The sequence below is a fragment of the Mobula birostris genome, chromosome 6 (genome assembly GCF_030028105.1).
Source record: "Mobula birostris isolate sMobBir1 chromosome 6, sMobBir1.hap1, whole genome shotgun sequence".
Taxonomy (NCBI): Eukaryota; Metazoa; Chordata; class Chondrichthyes; order Myliobatiformes; family Myliobatidae; genus Mobula; species Mobula birostris.
Window position 1 is genome coordinate 16,884,573 of NC_092375.1, and position 19,391 is coordinate 16,903,963.

The 19,391-nt window shown below is 43.4% G+C and overlaps 1 protein-coding gene across 2 annotated transcripts in view; it reads right to left on the minus strand.

The window, feature by feature from the left end:
• Nucleotides 1-19,391, minus strand: part of LOC140199727 (chloride intracellular channel protein 4) — a 74,258-nt gene that overhangs the window by 26,668 nt on the left and 28,199 nt on the right. Inside the window, exons 1-2 of one of the 2 annotated variants that reach the window (XM_072262205.1) lie at nt 7,402-7,657; nt 4,359-4,468 (exon numbers count right to left, since the gene is read on the minus strand). In XM_072262205.1, the coding sequence (XP_072118306.1) occupies nt 4,359-4,468; nt 7,402-7,464 (173 nt within the window). In that variant the 5' untranslated portion in view covers nt 7,465-7,657. Of the gene's footprint in view, nt 1-4,358; nt 4,469-7,401; nt 7,658-19,391 lie in introns of those variants that run through there. The other variant, XM_072262204.1, reaches the window with a different exon arrangement.

Sequence of the window (19,391 nt, forward strand, 5' to 3'; positions counted from 1 at the left end):
GGCAGATTAAGGAAAGAGGTAAAAACCATAGGGCTGTTGTCATGGGGAACATAAACTTCCCTAATATAAACTGGGACCTTTTTGGTGCAAGAGGTTTAGATGCATCAGAATTTGTTAGGTCCATTCACAAAGGTTTCTTAAATCAATATGTAGATAGTCCAACAAAAGGAGGGGTTGTACTGGACTGGGTGTTTAGTAATGAGCCTGGCCAGGTCACTGACCTTCCAGTGGTTGAGCAGTTAGGGAACAGTGACCACAACTCCTGAAGTTTCAAGGTAACAAGAGACAAGTCAAGTCAACTCAAGTCATTTTTTAATTGTCATTTTGACCGTACACAGTAAAAACGAAACAACATTCCTCCAGGACCATGGTGCTACATGAAACAACACAAAACTACACTAGATTAAGTGAGATAACACAAGGCTAAACCAGACTAAGTAAAACAACACAAAAGGTACACGAGACTACAGACCTACACATGACTACGTAAAGGGCACAAAACAGTGCAGGGCAGTACAATAAATAATAAACAAGACATTAGGCCCATAGAGGACAAATTACTATATAATAATAATGATGTAGGTGTCAGTCTAGGCTCTGGGTATTAAGGAGTCTGATGGCTTGGGGGAAGAAACTGTTGCACAGTCTGGTCGTGAGAGCCTAAATGCTTCGGTACCTTTTGCCAGATGGCAGGAGGGAGAAGAGTTTGTATGAGGGGTGCGTGGAGTCCTTCACAATGCTGTTGGCTTTACGGGTGCAACGTGTGGTGTAAATGTCTGTAATGGCGGGAAGAGAGACCCCGATGATCTTCTCAGCTGACCTCACTATCCGCTGCCAGGTCTTGCGATCTGAGATGGCGCAATTCCCGAACCAGGCAGTGATGCAGCTGCTCAGGATGCTCTTGATACAACCTCTGTAGAATGTGGTGAGGATGGGGGTGGGAGATGGATTTTTCTCAGCCATCGCAGAAAGCAGAGACGCTGCTGGACTTTCTTGGCTATGGGGCTGGTGTTGAAGGACCAGGTGAGACTCTCCGCCAGGTGAACACCAAGAAATTTGGTGCTCTTAATGATCTCAATGGAGGAGCCGTCAATGTTCAGTGGAGAGTAGTCTCTCCGTGCTCTCCTGAAGTCAACAATCATCTCTTTTGTTTGGTTCACATTCAGAGACAGGTTGTTGGCTCTGCACCAGTCTGTTAGCCGCTGCACCTCCTTTCTGTATGCTGACTCATCATTCTTGCTGCTGAGACCCACCATGGTGATTCGTGCTGTATATCGCTGCACAGTCGTGGGAAGCAGAGTGAACAGCAGTGGACTGAGCACACAGCCCTGGGGGGCCCCCGTGCTCAGTGTGATGGTGTTGGAGATGCTGCTTCCAATCCGGACTGACTGAGGTCTCCCAGTCAGGAAGTCTAGGATCCAGTTGCAGAGGGAGATGTTCAGGCCCAGCAGTTTCAGCTTTCCAATCAGGTGCTGAGGAATGATTGTGTTGAATCCTGAACTGAAGTCTATGAACAGCATTCGAACGTAAGTGTCTTTTTTGTCCAGGTGGAGGGAGGTGGCGATGGCGTCATCTGTTGAGTGGTTGGGACGGTACGTGAACTGCAGGGGGTCCAGTGAGGGTGGCAGCAGGGTCTTGATGCACCTCATGACGAGCCTCTCGAAACACTTAATGATGATTGATGTGAGTGCAATGGGATGATAGTCATCGTGGCAGGACACTGAAGACTTCTTCAGCACGGGGACGATGGGGGCGGCCTTGAAGCACATTGGAACAACGGTGCTGCTCAGGGAGATGTTGAAGATGTCAGTGCGAACATCTGCCAGCTGGTCTGCACATCCTCTGAGCACTCTGCCAGGAATATTGCCTGGTCCAGCAGCCTTCTGTGGGTTCACCCTGAGGAGAGTTTTCCTCACATCAGCCATGGTAAGACACAGCACCTTGTGATTTGGAGGAGGAGTGGTCTTCCTCGCCACCATGTCATTTTCCGCCTCGAAACGAGCGTAGAAGTTGTTCAATGCATCTGGGAGGGAGGCATCACCAGCACAGACAGGTGATGTTGTCCTGTAGTTGGTGATGTCCTGAATGCCCTTCCAAGGATAAACATAGCCTAATTAGGGACAGCCAGCGAAATTTTGCTTGGAGCAAGTCATGTCTTACTAACTTGATTGATTTTATTCAGAAGTACAGCTCTGAGATTCATCTTCTCCAAATAGAACACGAAAGTCATTCAGAGAGGAGCATCAAGCCCACCATCCCCGCACAAAAAAAGTGGCATCCCAATCATCAACACCCCAAACTCCACTTCCCCCCACATGAAATGCAACAAGAACACTGACCCCAAATCACCTCCCCTCACATAACAAAACAGAAAGAAATGGGCAAAAAACAAAGTATATAAAAACAATAAGACTGAGAGAGTCCACAGTCCATAAACGCAATAGTCCAATCCGTAACGCAGAACCACAATAAGTCTTCCTTCATCGATGAAAGAGAGAGACACCACGAGCACAGAGGTCTACTCGTCTGCCACAGCACGCCGTGCAGTGATAGGCCGCTCAAAGACTCCTTCACAGCAGTGAACAAAGGGAAGGCAGTCGAAGCTGTACTCTCATTCACCTTCAGCATTTGCCTCAAATATTCTTCAACGGCTTCATCACCAATAATGGATGCGTCAATCGGCGAAATTGAGTCAAACATTGGCTCGCGCCTCATCTTGAAGTTTCTTCACCTGAAGACCGTCCAAGTATGTACTTGCTTCCTGAAATCTTCTTGAAGACAGCAAAGCGCTGGATCGCTCAAACAATCTCCAGTCAGATCAGTTGCAGATATAGGTGGAGAAATAGTAGATGGAGTTTAATCCGGCCAAAGATGAGGCGTTGCAGCTTGGTAGGTCAAATGTAAGGAGACAGTACACTGCTAAGGGCAAGATCCTTAACAGCGTACTGAGCAGATTGATTCTGGGGTCTAAGTTCATAGCTTCCTGTAAGTGGCTACACAGGTTGATAGGGTGTTTAAGGAGGCATATGGTGTGCTTGTCTTTATTGGTCAAGGCACTGAGTTCAAAAGTCAGGAAGTTATGTTACAGCTTTATAAAACTCTAGTTAGGCCATATCTGCAGTATTGCAGACAGTCCTCGTCACCCCACTATAGGAAGGATGTCGAAACTTTGGGGAGGGTGCAGAAGGAGTCTACTGTGATGCTGCCTGAATTAGAGGGCATATGCCATAATGAGAGTTTGGACAAAGTTGGGTTGTTTTCTCTGGACAAGTGGAGATCTGATAGAAGTTTATTAGATTGAGAGAGGCATAGATAGAGTAGACAATATCTTTTACCAAGGATTGAAATGTCTAACACCAGAGGGCATACATTTAAAAAGAGATGAAGTAATTTCAAAGGAGAAGTGAGGAGCTCAATCCACACCATGCAGTCAGCTATACTCATGCTGTGCAAAAAGCATCTTTGAACAGGAATCGAGGCCCATGGATTGAATCGGAGGTCCAGAAATTGAGGCCCATTGACCGGAAGCCCTGAGACTATGAATCTCTGCAAGTCTGCTGGGGCAGTCGAAGGCTCAATGCCTGCATGCCCACACCGAATCCCGGTGCACTGAAGGCTGGAGAATATGGACTGTTTTGGAGTTAGAGGACTGTGTATGGGTGTGGATAGAAGAAAGCAACATTTGCTTTTGTGACTTGTCGTATTCTGTTTTGTGCTCTGTATTGTTCAGCTAAGCTTTCTGGTTATTCTTTGCTGGTGCTGCAATATGTGGTGACATTTGCAAGCTGCCCCCAACATGCCCTTGAGTGTGTTCATTGTTAATGCAATCCACATATATCACGGTATGCTTCTATGTACACAAAGTAAATAAACTTGAATCATGTTAAGTTTTCCACAAATCATTTTAGATATCGCAAGGAAATACATCTCCATAGGAATAAATGAAAGGCCTAGACAGAGTGGTTGTGGAAAGGATATTTCCTATTGTAGCGTAGTCTAGGACCAGAGGGCAGAGCCTCAGAATACGACATCCCTTTAGAACAGGGATGAGGAGGAATTTCTTTAACTAGAGAGTGGTGAAACTGCAATTCATTGCTAAGTCATTAGGTATATTTAAAGCGGAGTTCGATAGTTTCTTAATTAGTAAGGATGTCAAAGGCTACAGGGAGAAGGCAAGACAATGGAGTTTAGAGGGACAACAAATCAGCCATGATGGAATGGCAGAGCAGACTTGATGGGCTGAATGGCCTAACTCTGCTCCTATATATTATAGTTGAAATGTTGATTTAGGACTGAATCCACTCTGTTAAAACTTAACTGGCATTTACAGGGAGAATAAATATTTGTAAGACATTTACCTCTTCAGGTCGACTGTGGTGACATTAAATATCACACCCTTAAGCCAAAGGATCATAAAGAGCCGCTGGGAGAATGGGCAGTTTCCAATGCTTTCACCGTCTCCACCAGCCTATACAACACAACAAAAAAAAAAAAATGGGTCAGGAACTTTCCTTTCTGGAGATTTTCTGAGCGCCTGTCAACTGGGTAACTAACAGAAAAATTAAGGAGCCTACTGCAAATCAACATTCAATGCTTGATATTTTCACCAATCAGAAGCTGTTCGAGCAACACACGTACACTCAGAGGCTATTTTATTAGGCACACTTGTACACCTGCTCATTAATACAAATATCTAAGCAAGTTGTTTTTTTTTGGAGGGTCACTGAAATGCACTGCCAGTAGAGCTGGTGTAGGCTGGTACAAAACAGGTATTCAAGAGGTGTTCTTTGATAGGCATATAAGTGTGCAGAGAATGGAGGAACAGAAGAGGTTAGTTTAGTTAGAAGTTTAATTATTAGTTTAGTTCAGCGCAACATCGAAGGCTGAAGACCCTTTGCATATTCTATGCTCTATACTCAGTGGTCACTTTTCAAGAAAGGAGGGAGAGAGAAAACAGGGAATTACAGACCGGTTAGCCTGACGTCAGTGGTGGGAAAGATGCTGGAGTCAATTATAAAAGATGAAATTACGACACATTTGGATAGCAGTAACAGGATAGGTCCAAGTCAGCATGGATTTACGAAGGGGAAATCGTGCTTGACTAATCTTCTGGAATTTTTTGAGGATGTAACTATGAAAATGGACAAGGGAGAGCCAGTGGATGTAGTGTACCTTTGATAAAGTCCCACATAGGAGATTAGTGGGCAAAATTAGGGCACATGGTATTGGGGGCAGAGTACTGACATGGATTGAAAATTAGCGTCATTTGCAAGCTCGAGAAGTTGATCTTCTTCCCGCGCTGACATGGATGACGCATGTGTAATGACCTCGTGTGCGTTCAAGTTCAACAGTGGGCGTGATAGGGAATGAGGAAAGGTGCAACTGACTCATATCGCCAAATCATATTGTTTCCTCACGGCCCGGTGGTTGGGGACCACTGGTCTATATTGTGAAAAATAATTTTTAACGTTCATACAATTATAAAATGGAGGCTTGCTGTTCTAGGAAAACCTTCATTAAAATGGAAAATGTTGCTGAGTGGATAAGTTGCTGGCGGTCCAGTCATTTCTGGAAATATTATTTCAGACAGAATTTCCAGTTAATCTTTGCACATTGTGAGATCCACGGGCACAAGGGGAGCAGACAAACTCCACACAGACAGCACCCGGGATCAGGATCGAACCCGTGCCACTAAGGCTGTAACACAGTTGCACTACCTGCAGCACCAATCCTTTTCGAGCAAATAGTTCAAGTCCAATTTATTGTCATTCAACCATACACACGCATGCTGCCAAACGAAACAACATTCCAAGGGGCATTCCCACCACTGTCTCTAAGGAGGTTGTATTCCCTCCGTTACCCCATGGGTTTCCTCCGCGTGCTCCTGTTTCCTCCCACATTCCAAAGACGTACCAGTTAGTTGGTTAACTGGACATTGTAAATTTTCCCATGATTAGGCCAGGATTCAGGGGGGGGGGGGGGGATTGCTGGCAGCACAGCTCGGATGGCCTATTCTGTGCTGTATCACAATAAATAAATAAATAAATAATCACAGCGCATATTCACACCACACATAAAGTAATATCACCATAAATAAATTGACAGATAATAAGGTGCATTTATAACACAAGTTAAAAAGTAAACTGCATAAAGGTAGTCACATTTCATACTTGATGAGACCTGGATAGTGACAGGGAGTTAAGTAGTCTTAATTAATTAGTATATTAACAATTGTGATTAAATTACCAGTTTACCATTTAAAATCTGGTTTGTCAATGCTCTCCTGGGAAATAAAACCCGCAGCCTTTATTTGATTAGGTCTATTTATAACTGAAACAGTCGTTTAGTTGCAATGGCAGGGATTTCCAGTCAGCATATCCAGGATTTTTTTTAAAAAATGCATGATATTTGAGTTTCCTCTGCTTTAGAACTCTGTGAAGCTCACAAGCAATCCTTAAGTTAGCATTCCTTGCAAAGAGAAGTCTCACAATAAAAAGATTAATTAAGACTTCAAATTAGAAGGAATCACAAGCACTACCAACAATGCAATTTGAGATCAAATGCAAGTGTCAATGACCAAGGTAGCCCATGCTATCATCTCTGAAATAAAACAAGGCAAGACTGTGACACAAGAGGGTCTGCAGGTGCTGGGAAATCCTAAGCAACGCATACAAAATGCTGCAGCAAGTCAGCAAGTCAGGCAGCATCCATACAGGGAAATGAGCAGCTGACATTTCGGGTGAGACTTTTCATCAGGACTGAAAAGGGAGGAGGCAGAAGCCAGAATAAAAATATGGGTGAGAGGGGAAGGAGTACAAGCTGGCAGGTGCCAGGCGAGGAGGAAAGTGGTGAGAAGGAAGTCCATCATTGAACTGCTGCTCTAGCTAATCCTTATGCTTTCTCCAAAGTCGTCATCTTTAGCAATTAAAGCACTGAGCCAACTAGTCCTTCTGTAAGCATGTTATTCACTGGTAGACATTGCTAACGTTTGAACAAAGCATGACATTTAAAGTTCAAAGTAAATTTTATTTGCAGGGTACATATATGCCACTACATACAACCGTGAGGTTCATTTTCCTGCGGGCATACTCAGCAAATCTATGGAATAGTAACAAGATTCAATGCCAGATCAACCAGTGCTGAAGACAACAAACTGTGCAGATGCAAGTATAAATGAATAGCAACAAATAACTATAACATGAAATAACAAGAGAAAGAGTCCTTAAAGTGAGATCATAGCTTGTGGGAATATCTCAATAGATGAGTGTAGTTATCCCCTTTTGTTCAAGAGCTGATGGTTGAGAGTAGTAACTGTTCTTGAACCTACCCGAAACAAAATTCCATAAAATAGTTCACGTATATCAAAACAATTTTAAATTGCTTTTATTTATCAAGACTTACCTTGACAAACAATTCAATCTCTGGATAGGTGTAGTCAGCTGCCATCGAGTTAGGTGCGGCCATGCTGTGGGAAAGCACAGCTAAATAAACCAAACAGGCTTATCAAACTGTAACTCTCAATCTCTTTTTGCTCGAGTAGTGATCAGCATCAAACAAAATTCATTGCAACTTCCATCACCTTCAATCCCCCCTCAAATGAATATGGATATGCATGTGAATTTGCATTGCCAGTATATTTCAAGAGAGACACAGTTGCTGGGTGTACAGTGCAGCATTCAACGGACAAGACCTGAAGCAACCTTGCTAAAATATGCATGTGGGTGTCCAGCCCAATCGGCGGAGATGATGATGTCAGTCGTTGGTCTTCAGCCAATCTGATACCAGAAAAAGGATGCAAATATAGATGGAGAGGGTTCAAAATCTGACGGAGGTTTAATTGCTTATTTCTCGCCATTGCAACAGCCTGAAGATGAACCCGAGAGCACACAGCCCACTGTCAGAGCTGGCCATGAGATGCGTTTGGGACGACTGACGGGGGAGGAAGCCAAGTCATCGGGTATCTTTAAAGTGGAGATGGATAGGCTCTTGATTAGTGAGGGCATCAAACGTTATGGGGAAAAAAGGGGTTGAGAGGGATAATAAATCAGCCATGATGGAATGATGAGCAGGCTTGATGGGCTGAATGGCCTAATTCTGCTCCTATGTCTATGGTCTTATATCTGAGCCACGTCTGGAGTTGTGTATAGTATTGACCTCCTTATGTAAGGAAGGATGTGAAAGCACTGAGAAAATTTACTAGATTAATACACGGAATAGCAGTTTGCTTTTGAGGAAGAGTTGGACAGGTAAGGCTTACATCCACCAGAACAGGGGCTCCCAACTTCTTTCATGCCATGGACCAATGCCATTAAGCAAGAGGTCCACGGGCCCCAGGTTGGGAACCCCTGCACTAGAGAACCAAGAGTCTGCAGATGCTGGAATCCGGACCAAAAAAAGACCAAATGGATAAATGGTCTCAACTTGAAACGTTGACCGTCCACTTTCCTCCACAGTGCCGCCAGGCCTGAGATCAACTTCATTATCTATCACATCTACATTGAAACATACAGCGAAATATGATGTTTGCATCAACGACCAACACATCATAGCACACCCACAACTTACTAATCCTAACCCCTTTGGAATGTGGGAGGAAACGGGAGCACCCGGAGGAAACCCACAGTCATGGGGAGAATGTACAAACTCCTTACAGACAGCAGAGGAGCTGAACACCAAACTTACAGCTGGCACTGAAGAGTATTAAGCTAGCCAATACGCTATCGTGCTGCCCATTTCCATTTCCCTCTACAGGTCCTGCCTGACCTACTAAGTTCCTCCAGCAGTTTGTTCCTTTTCCCCTCCTCGCATCCACTGAAGTTTAGAAGGGTGCAAGAAAGACATCATCAAAAGGTGATACCTCAAAGAGGCAACATCTGTCATTAAACTTGACACCTCCTCCTCATCACCAGGATGTGTCCTCCTCATTGCTACCATCAAATTTCTCAACTGACAATGAACCAACCCTTGAACGCTACGTCATTATTTTTGCTTTCTTTTTGCATTCCTTAATTTAATGTTTTTATACGCATATACTTATTGCAATTTAGAATATTTTTATGTACTACACCGTACTGCTGCTGCAACAAAATTAAATTTCACGCCATATGTCAGTGATACTAAACCTGATTCGGAAGAGTCTTGACAGGACGAGTGTGGAGAGAATAACTCCTACTGTGATTCTGGAATAAGGGAACACTTGTTATAAGATAAGGAGTCACGCATCTATGACTGAGATATTGTAAAACCAACACTTTCAAAGATTGAGAGCCTTTGGAACTCAAAAGACAGAGTAAGCAGATTCTTGGGATATTTTAAATACACAATTGAGAGGCAAGGAAGTGAAAGGTTACTGAGTGTATCCAACAATGCAGAACTGAGGTTACAGTCTGATTAACCATAATCTTATTGATGACAAGCTCAAGAGGCTGAATGCTCTCCTCCTGCTGCTCCCAAGCCAGTATTTATATGTATCGCTCATTTTAAATCTATACTTCCTGGCTCTCGATCCCCAGTGTCAAAGGGAAAACAAGCTACCTAGCTCCCATTATTTTATGCACGATTAAACAATTAGCATGCACTAACACCATGAAGTGAAGCATGGTATGAGTGTATGCTTTCTATTACTTAGTTAATTAACACATAGTTTATTAGGTACACCTGCTCGTTAATACAAATATCTAATCAGTTGAGATGCCAGTGCAGATGGCTTATGCAAGACCAATTGCAACATTTAAGAAAAGTTTGGATAGGTGCATGGATGGGAGATGGGACAACTATGGTCCAGGTGCAGGCGAATGGGACTGGGCCTGGGCAGCTTAAATGGCTTTACACAGACTGAATGGGCAGAAGGCCCTGTTCTGTGCCATACTTTTCTATGACTCTAATGAATCATGCAGCAGCAACTCAATAGACAATAGGTGCAGGAGTAGGCCATTCGGCCCTTCGAGCCAGTACCGCCATTCACTGTGATCATGGCTGATCATCCACAATCAGTATCCACTTCCTGCCTTATCCCCATAACCTTTGATTCTGCTATCTTTAAGAGCTCTATCCATCTCTTTCTTGAAAGCATCCAGAGACTTGGCCTCCACAGCCTTCTGGGGCAGAGCATTCCATATATCCACCACCCTCTGGGTGAAAAAGTTTTTCCTCAACTCCGTTCCAAATAGCCTACCCCTCATTCTTAAACTGTGGCCTCTGGTTCTGGACCCACCCATCAGCGGGAACATGCTTCCTGCGTAAAAGCTTGTAGACATGGTCAAGAGGTTCAGTTGTTGTTGAAACCAAACATCAGAATGGGAAGGAAAAGTGATCTAAGTAACTTTGACCTTGGAATGATTTTTTTTGGTGCCAGATGGGGTGGTCAGAATATCTCAGAAACTACCGATCTCCTGGTATTTTCATGCAGAACAGCCTCTAGAGTTTATAGAGAATGGTGCGGAAAAAAAGCATCCGGTGTCTGGCAGTTATGTGGGCAAAAACACCTTGTCAATGAGAGAGGTCAAAGGAGAATGGCCAGACTGGTTCAAGCTAACAGTAACTCAAGTAACCATCAACAGTGGTGTGCAGAAGAGCATCTCTGAACACCCTACACATCGAAACTTGAAGTGGATGGGCTACAGCAGCAGAAGGCAATGAATATACAGTACTGCGCAAAAGTCTCAGGCACTTGTGAAGAAAAAAAATCTGTAAAGCAAAGATGCTTTCAAAATAATGAAATAAGAAGTTTCTAAGTATCAAAAAATTATTATAAAGAGCAGTAGACATTAAAAAACTAAATCAAATTAATATTTCATGTGACCAACGTTTGCCTTTAAAACTGCATCAATTGTCTTAGGTTCACGGTCATGCAGTTTTATAAGAAAATCGGCTGGTAGAATGTTCCAAGCATCTTGGAGAACTTGCCACAGTTCTTCTTCAGACTTTGGCTGAATTACTTGCTTGTGACTTTCCAGGTAATCCCAGACAGCTTCAATAATGTTGAGATCAGGGATCTGTGGAGGCTGTATCATCTAAAACTGTGTATGTACACACACGCACACACACGCACACACACACACACACACACACGTCATATTATAGGCCTAAGACTTTTGAACAACACTGCACACTGCCTGGCCACTTTAATAGGTTCAGGAGGTACCTAATAAAGTGGCCACTGAGTGTATCTACAAGGCATTCTCTCACACAATGAAAAATGCAATTGGTTTGAAACAAATAAATCCAAAGGTCAAACAAAACAATGAACAAACACAAGTTGCTAATATGACTTCCAACAACCAGGTTCAAAAATATTCCAATATGAATATATTCATGCTCTTTTCCTTCTGTGTAAGAAAATGTCTTTGAAGAACTTGTAATTTACTGCCAGCCTCATTTATCTCAATTAAAGTGCCTCATTCTGTATTTCTCTTTCATGCCTCCAAAACTAAATGTCTATCAAGCTCTCTTCCCACACACACACGATGAGAGCAATGATTGTTTCTGACTTTAAGCCTCACGGTGTAGGTTAAAAACATGAAAAACTGCTATTATATGCTTTGTATTCAGAAGTTTAACAACCATGTTGTTAACATAACTAGCTGGTGAAATAATGATTTTCTGAATAACGCCTTTCTTCCACTTTTAACTGTTGGGTGTTTTTCTTTCTCCGAAAATTTTAGTAACTAGAATTGCGAAGTTTTTTTGTGGGAACAAGTTAAGCATAAAACAAAACATAAAAGTGAAGGAATATTTTCATCTTAGAATTAATGGAAGTCTTTTTGATTTCATTTCATCCTTCATCCTACAACAAATGTTCTGCATTGTAAAGTTTAATGTGCAGGCTTGAGTCACTGGTGAGGAAGACAAATGCGATGTTAACATTCATTTCGGCAAGACTAGAATTTAAAAGCAAGGATGTAACGTTGAGGCTTTATAAAGCACTGGTAAGGTCTCGTGGAGGTATTGTCAACAGTTTTGGGCCCCTTAATAAGAAAGATGTGCTGACATTGGAGAGGGTTCTGAGGAGGTTCGTGAGAATGATTCTGGGAGTGAAAGGGTTACCGTATGAACAGCAATTGATGGCTCTGGGCCTGTACTCACTGGAATTCAGAAGAATGGGGGGGGGGGTGGATTTCATAGAAACCTATCAAATGTTGAAATCTCTTGATAATGTAGATGTTTCCTATGGTGGGGGAGTCTATGACCAGAGGGGCATCAATTTAGAACTGAGATGAGGAATTTCTTTACCCTGAGAGTGGTGAATCTAGGAAATTCATTGTCACAGACAGCTATGAATGCTAAGTCACTGAATATATTTAAGGCAAAGGTGGATAGATTCTTGATTAGTAAGGGCATGAAGGGTTATGAGGAGAAGGCAAAAGACTGGGGCTGAGAGAAATGGATCAGCCCAAGGTGCTTCAAGGAAGTAGGCAAGCTTTTGGACCAGTGAGCAGGAGAGAAACATGCCAATGGAATTCAATCTCCAAATGTACTATGGAGGTGCAACACAACAAATGGGAGAAGAGGGGGTGCACTACCAGACACAGATGAGGCTGCACCTGGAATATCTTACAGTTTTGGTTACCCTGGTGCAGGAAAAATGTCATTAGCTGGAAAGAGTTCAAGGAAGGTTTACAAGAAAGTTGCCAGGACACAAGGGCCTGAATTACAAGACAGGTTGACAGGCTAGAAATGTATTCATTAGACTGTAGGAAGCCAAGGGGTGATCTTATAGAGATGTATTAAATGAAAGACATCGATAGGGAGAATGCACAGTCTTACGGGAATCAAGAGCTAGAGGGCATAGGTTTAAGGTGAGAGGGGAAAGATTTCAAAATGGACCTGAGGAACATGCTCTTCACACATCGGGTAGTATGTATATAGAACGATCTGCCACAGGAAATGGTTAAGACAGGTACAATAACAGCATTTTAAAGACAATTCAGGTAGATGGACAGAAGAGGTTAAGAGGAACAGAAGCCAAATGCAGACTGGAACAGGCTCAGTTCGAAAACTTTTGTCAGCAGGGAGAGGTTCAGCCTGGGGGCCTGCTTCCCTGCTGTATCACTCCATGGAGGACTGTGGAGCAGCAGCCGAAGTGTACTTCCATTTATCCTTACAGGTGGCAGGACCAGGAGATAAAGCAATTAAAAAGGAACATGGATACTTGACTTATTAGCTACAGTAGCAAATTTAAGAATGGCGGGATTATGCAACGTTAGTTAGGCTGTAGCTTCAACACCGCTTACTGCTCTGCACATCAGAGGAAAGACGTGACGAAATTGGACAGAATACAGGACTGGAAACCTGTAGCTATGAATTTCCGGCATCTGCAAAAGCTCCTGTTCTTAGGTATCGTCAGATGATTATTCACGAGTTGCTCCCTCAGAACCCCAAGATGTCAAAATGCTGCCCTGTCCTTTCCTAGGCATAAACCTAAAAAGCTATTTAACTCTAAATTCTTGTCTGTACCAGTCAATTATTTGACTCCATTACCCCTGAGGGTTACACTAACATTAGTACCCAAGAATAATGTAAGCTGCCTTAATGACTATCTCCCAGTAGCACTCACATCTACAGTGATGAAATGCTTTGAGAGGTTGGTCATGACTAGATTGAACTCCTGCCTCAGCAAGGACCTGGACCCATTGCAATTTGCCTATCGCTACAATAGGTCAATGGCAGACGCAATCTCAATGGCTTTTCACATGGCCTTAGATTTTTGGACCATTGGGATCTCTTCTGGGGAAGGTGGGACCTGTACAGATTGGATGGGTTGCACCTGAACTCGAGGGGGAGCAATATCCTTGCAGGTAGGTTTGCTAGCATGGTTCTGGAGGGTTTAAACTAATTTGCGAGGGGGATGGGACCCAGAGCGATAGAGCAGTGAAAGAAGTGCATGGAGTAAAGCCAGATCTAACATACAGAGAGGCTTTGAGGAAAGAGAAGCAGAATAAACGGTGTAAAGACAGTAAGGTAGAAGGGCTGAAATGTGTGTACCTCAATGCAAGAAGCATCAGGAACAAAGGTGATGAACTGAGAGCTTGGATATATACATGGAATTATGATGTAGTGGCCATTACAGAGACTTGGCTGACACCAGGGCAGGAATGGATTCTCAATATTCCTGGATTTCAGTGCTTTAAAAGGGATAGAGAGGGCGGAAAAAGGGGAGGAGGGGTGGCATTACTGGTCAGGGATACTATTACAGCTACAGAAAGGGTGGGTAATGTAGCAGGATCCTCTTTTGAGTCAATATGGGTGGAAGTCAGGAACAGGAAGGGAGCAGTTACTCTATTGGGGGTATTCTATAGGCCCCCTGGTAGCAGCAGAGATACAGAGGAGCAAATTGGGAGGCAGATTTTGGAAAGGTGCAAAAATAACAGGGTTGTTATCATGGGTGACTTTAACTTCCCTAATATTGATTGGCACCTGATTAGTTCCAAGGGTTTAGATGGGGCAGAATTTGTTAAGTGTGTCCAGGATGGATTCCTGTCACAGTATGTGGACAGGCTGACCAGGGGAAATGCCATACCAGATCTAGTACTAGATAATGAACCGGGTCAGGTCACAGATCTCTCAGTGGGTGAGCATCTGGGGGACAGTGACCACCGCTCCCTGGCCTTTATAATTATCATGGAAAAGGATAGAATCAAAGAGAACAGGAAAATTTTAAATTGGAGAAAGGCAAATTATGAGGCAATAAGGTTAGAACCTGCGGGTGTAAATTGGGATGATGTTTTTGCAGGGAAATGTACAATGGACGTATGGTCGATGTTTAGAGATCTCTTGCGGGATGTAAGGGATAAATTTGTCCCGGTGAGGAAGATAAAGAATGGTAGGGTGAAGGAACCATGGGTGACAAGTGAGGTGGAAAATCTAGTCAGGAGGAAGAAGGCAGCATACATGAGGTTTAGGAAGCAAGGATCAGATGGGTCTATTGAGGAATATAGGAAAGCAAGAAAGGAGCTTAAGAAGGGGCTGAGAAGAGCAAGAAGGGGGCATGAGAAGGCCTTGGCGAGTAGGGTAAAGGAAAACCCCAAGGCATTCTTCAATTATGTGAAGAAAAAAAGGATGACAGGAGTGAAGGTAGGACCAATTAGAGATAAAGGTGGGAAGATGTGCCTGGAGGCTGTGGACATGAGCAAGGTCCTCAATGAATACTTCTCTTCGGTATTCACCAATGAGAGAGAACGATGATGGTGAGGACGATATCAGTGAGGTTGATGTTCTGGAGCATGCTGATATTAAGGGAGAGGAGGTGTTGGAGTTGTTAGAATACATTAGGACAGATAAGTCCCCGGGGCCTGAGGGAATATTCCCTAGGCTGCTCCACGAGGTGAGAGAAGAGATTACTGAGCCTCTGGCTAGGATCTTTATGTCCTCGTTGTCCACGGGAATGGTACCGGAGGATTGAAGGGAGGCGACTGTTGTTCCCTTGTTCAAAAAAGGTAGTAGGGATAGTCTGGGTAATTATAGACCAGTGAGCCTTACGTCTGTGGTGGGAAAGCTGTTGGAAAAGACTCTTAGAGATAGGATCTCTGGGCATTTAGAGAATCATGGTCTGATCAGGGACAGTCAGTATGGCTTTGTGAAGGGCAGATCATGTCTAACAATCCTGATAAGAGTTCTTTGAGGAGGTGACCAGGCATATAGATGAGGGTAGTGCTGTGGATGTGATCTACATGGATTTTAGTAAGGCATTTGACAAGGTTCCACATGGTAGGCTTATTCAGAAAGTCAGAAGGCATGGGATCCAGGGAAGTTTGGCCAGGTGGATTCAGAATTGGCTTGCCTGCAGAAGACAGAGGGTTGTGGTGGAGGGAGTATATTCGGATTGGAGGGTTGTGACTAGTGGTGTCCCACAAGGATCTGTTCTGGGACCTCTACTTTTCGTGATTTTTATTAACAACCTGGATGTGGGGGTAGAAGTGTGGGTTGGCAAGTTTGCAGACGATACAAAGGTTGGTGGTGTTGTAGAAAGTGTAGAGGATTGTCAAAGATTGCAGAGAGACATTGATAGGATGCAGAAGTGGGCTGAGAAGTGGCAGATGGCGTTCAACCCGGAGAAGTGTGAGGTGGTACACTTTGGAAGGACAAACTCCAAGGCAGAGTACAAAGTAAATGGCAGGATACTTGGTAGTGTGGAGGAGCAGAGGGATCTCGGGGTACATGTCCACAGATCCCTGAAAGTTGCCTCACAGGTGGATAGGGTAGTTAAGAACGCTTATGGGGTGTTAGCTTTCATAAGTCGAGGGATAGAGTTTAATAGTCGCGATGTAATGATGCAACTCTATAAAATTCTGGTTAGGCCACACTTGGAGTATTGTGTCCAGTTCTGGTCACCTCACTATAGGAAGGATGTGGAAGCATTGGAAAGGGTACAGAGGAGAATTACCAGGATGCTGCCTGGTTTAGAAAGTATGCTTTATGATCAGAGATTAAGGGAGCTAGGGCTTTACTCTTTGGAGAGGAGGAGGATGAGAGGAGACATGATAGAGGTGTACAAGATAATAAGAGGAATAGATAGAGTGGATAGCCAGCGCCTCTTCCCCAGGGCACCACTGCTCAATACAAGAGGGCATGGCTTGAAGGTAAGGGGTGGGAAGTTCAAGGGGGATATTAGAGGAAGGTTTTTTACTCAGAGAGTGGTTGGTGCATGGAATGCACTGCCTGAGTCAGTGGTGGAGGCAGATACACTAGTGAAGTTTAAGAGACTACTAGACAGGTATATGGAGGAATCTAAGGTGGGGGCTTATATGGGAGGCAGGGTTTGAGGGTCGGCACAACATTGTGGGCCGAAGGGCCTGTACTATGTTCTATGTTCTAAAATAATTGAAGGTGTATTTATTTAAAGATTAGATTTTTTTTTTAAATGGGTTCCTGTCCTGAAAGTATAGTCAAGAAATTTACTATTAAATCACATTTCTGTAGAATATCCAAAATCAGTTTTGGTTCAGAATGCTGCTGTTGTTGTTTGCTTCAAATGTTTGCAAGAATTATATGTATTTTTTCTTTCTCTTTCGCATCAAGTGGTCTTTTATTTTTATTCTTTCTTTTCTTTAAATTGTGTTCTTTCGGGTTTCTTGCCTTATGGCTACCTGTCAGCAAGCAAATCTAAAGGTTGCACAATTTATACATTCTTTGATAATAAATGTACTTGAATCATTCCTGCTCATGATTTGGGATCCGATGGGTAGACATGCCCATTACATATATTAAGAAATTCCCTGGATATATTGGTCAATTTACAATTTGATTACGTCTGTTTAGAGGGGCTAACAGGCAATGTAGGCGGGATTAGCATCAAACACAAATAAAACAAATTTATCAAGAAACATATTTTATCAAAGCTGAGATTTATTCCTCAACTCTGAACCTCTCAAAGTCAACTGAAAACACAGCAGGCTCCATCCCAAGTGCAAATGTTATGTTTGTTGGTCAATTATGGATATTAGGGATGAGATTACGGTGTACCTGGAGGCACATGTCAAGATAGGCCAAAGCCAAAATGGTTTCCTGAACGGAAAATCCTGCCTGACTAACCTACAGAAAATTTTTGAGGAATTTACAAGCAGGGTAGACAAAGGAGATGCAGCAGATGTGGTGTACTTGGACTTTCGTAAAGCCATTGACAAGGTGCCACACACGAGGCTGCTTAGTAAGATGAGAGCCCATGGAATTACAGGGAAGTTACTAGCATGGGTGGAGCATTGGCTGATCGGCAGAAAAGAGAGTGGGAGTAAAGGGACCCTATTCTGGCTGGCTGCCGGTTACCAGTGGAGTTCCACAGGGGTCGGTGTTGGGACCGCTGCTTTTTACAATGTATGTCAATGATTTGGACTACGGTATTAATGGATGTGTGGCTAAATTTGCCGATGATACAAAGATAGGTGGAGGAGTGGGTAATGTTGAGGAAACAGACAGCCTGCAGAGAGACTTAGATAGTTTAGGGGAATGGACAAAGAAGTGGCAAATGAAATACAAGGTTGGAAAGGCTCTATAAGGCACTCGTGCGACCACACTTGGAGTATTGTGTGCAGTTTTGGGCTCCTTATCTTAGAAACGATACACTGACATTGGAGAGGGTTCAGAGAAGATTCACGAGAATGATTCCAGGAATGAAAGGGTTACTGAGGAATGTCTGGCAGCTCTTGGGCTGTATTCCCTGGAGTTCAGGAGAATGAGGGGGGATTTCATAGAAACATTCTGAATGTTAAAAGGCCTGAACACATTAGATATGGCAAAGTTATTTCCCATGGTCGAGGAGTCTAGGACATGAGGGCACAATTTCAGGATTGAAGGACGTCCATTTAGAACAGAGAGGCTGAAAAAATTACTTTAGTTAGAGGGTGGTAAATCTGTGGAATTTGTTGCCACAAGCAGCTGCAGAGGTCAAGTCATTGGGTGTATCTAAAGCAGAGATAGATAGGTTCTTGATTAGCCAGGGCATCAAAGGGTATGGGGAGAAGGCAGGGGAGTGGGGATGACTGAAAGAATTGGATCAGTAACTCAAATAACGAGTACAGCAGTGTTGTGCAGAAGGAGCATCTCTGAACGTACAACACATCGAATCTCGATTAGGATGGGCTACAGCAGCAGAAGACCACATGGTCCTATGGCCATGTTATTAGGTACATTCCTCTATGTAATATAGTGGCCCCTGAGTGTATATCGCAGTATAGGATTGGGGACAAACAACAACTAGATGATATCCCTAACCTTCATATCCCACTCTGGGACTGGGCAGTAAATGGTTCAGCATGGGCTAGATGAGCTGAAGGACCCAGACCCGTTTCTGTGCAGTAATTCTCCATGACTGAAGAACATTCAATGTTTCAGTTAGAAGCTCCCTCATCTCTAAGACCCAATATGGTGCTTAGCTTGATTACAATTCTCCCGTGTACATTGAAATGAGTGTTGAATTTATTACTGATACACTGCTTCTAAATAGCGTCAAGGGATCTTTAGCAAACAAAGACAAGGTTTCGATGAGTAATTTGCACCAAGTGAGATATAGGGGTCAGTGTTCTACACATTTCATATTGAGAAAGGAACTCATAACCGATCCACTTCAGTGAGGTTGCAAGGAAAACCCCCATACATTAATAAATAGCGACACTGAATTACAGAATTAGATACTTCCTGTCTTCTGGTGCACAGACACATAAACTCTCAAGAATGCAGCCCCAGTGAGATTGTGACCCTTTCAGCAAAGTGTCACTGTGCCAACACCTAATCTTGGATATTTGACTCAGGAGAATGTTATACAATTTTTTTTTTAAAACACAAGAGATTCTGGAAATCCAGAGCAAGACACACAAAATGCTGGAGGAACTCAGCAGGTCAGGCAGCATATATAGAGAGGAATAAACAGTTGATGTCTCGGGATGAGATCCTTCATCAGG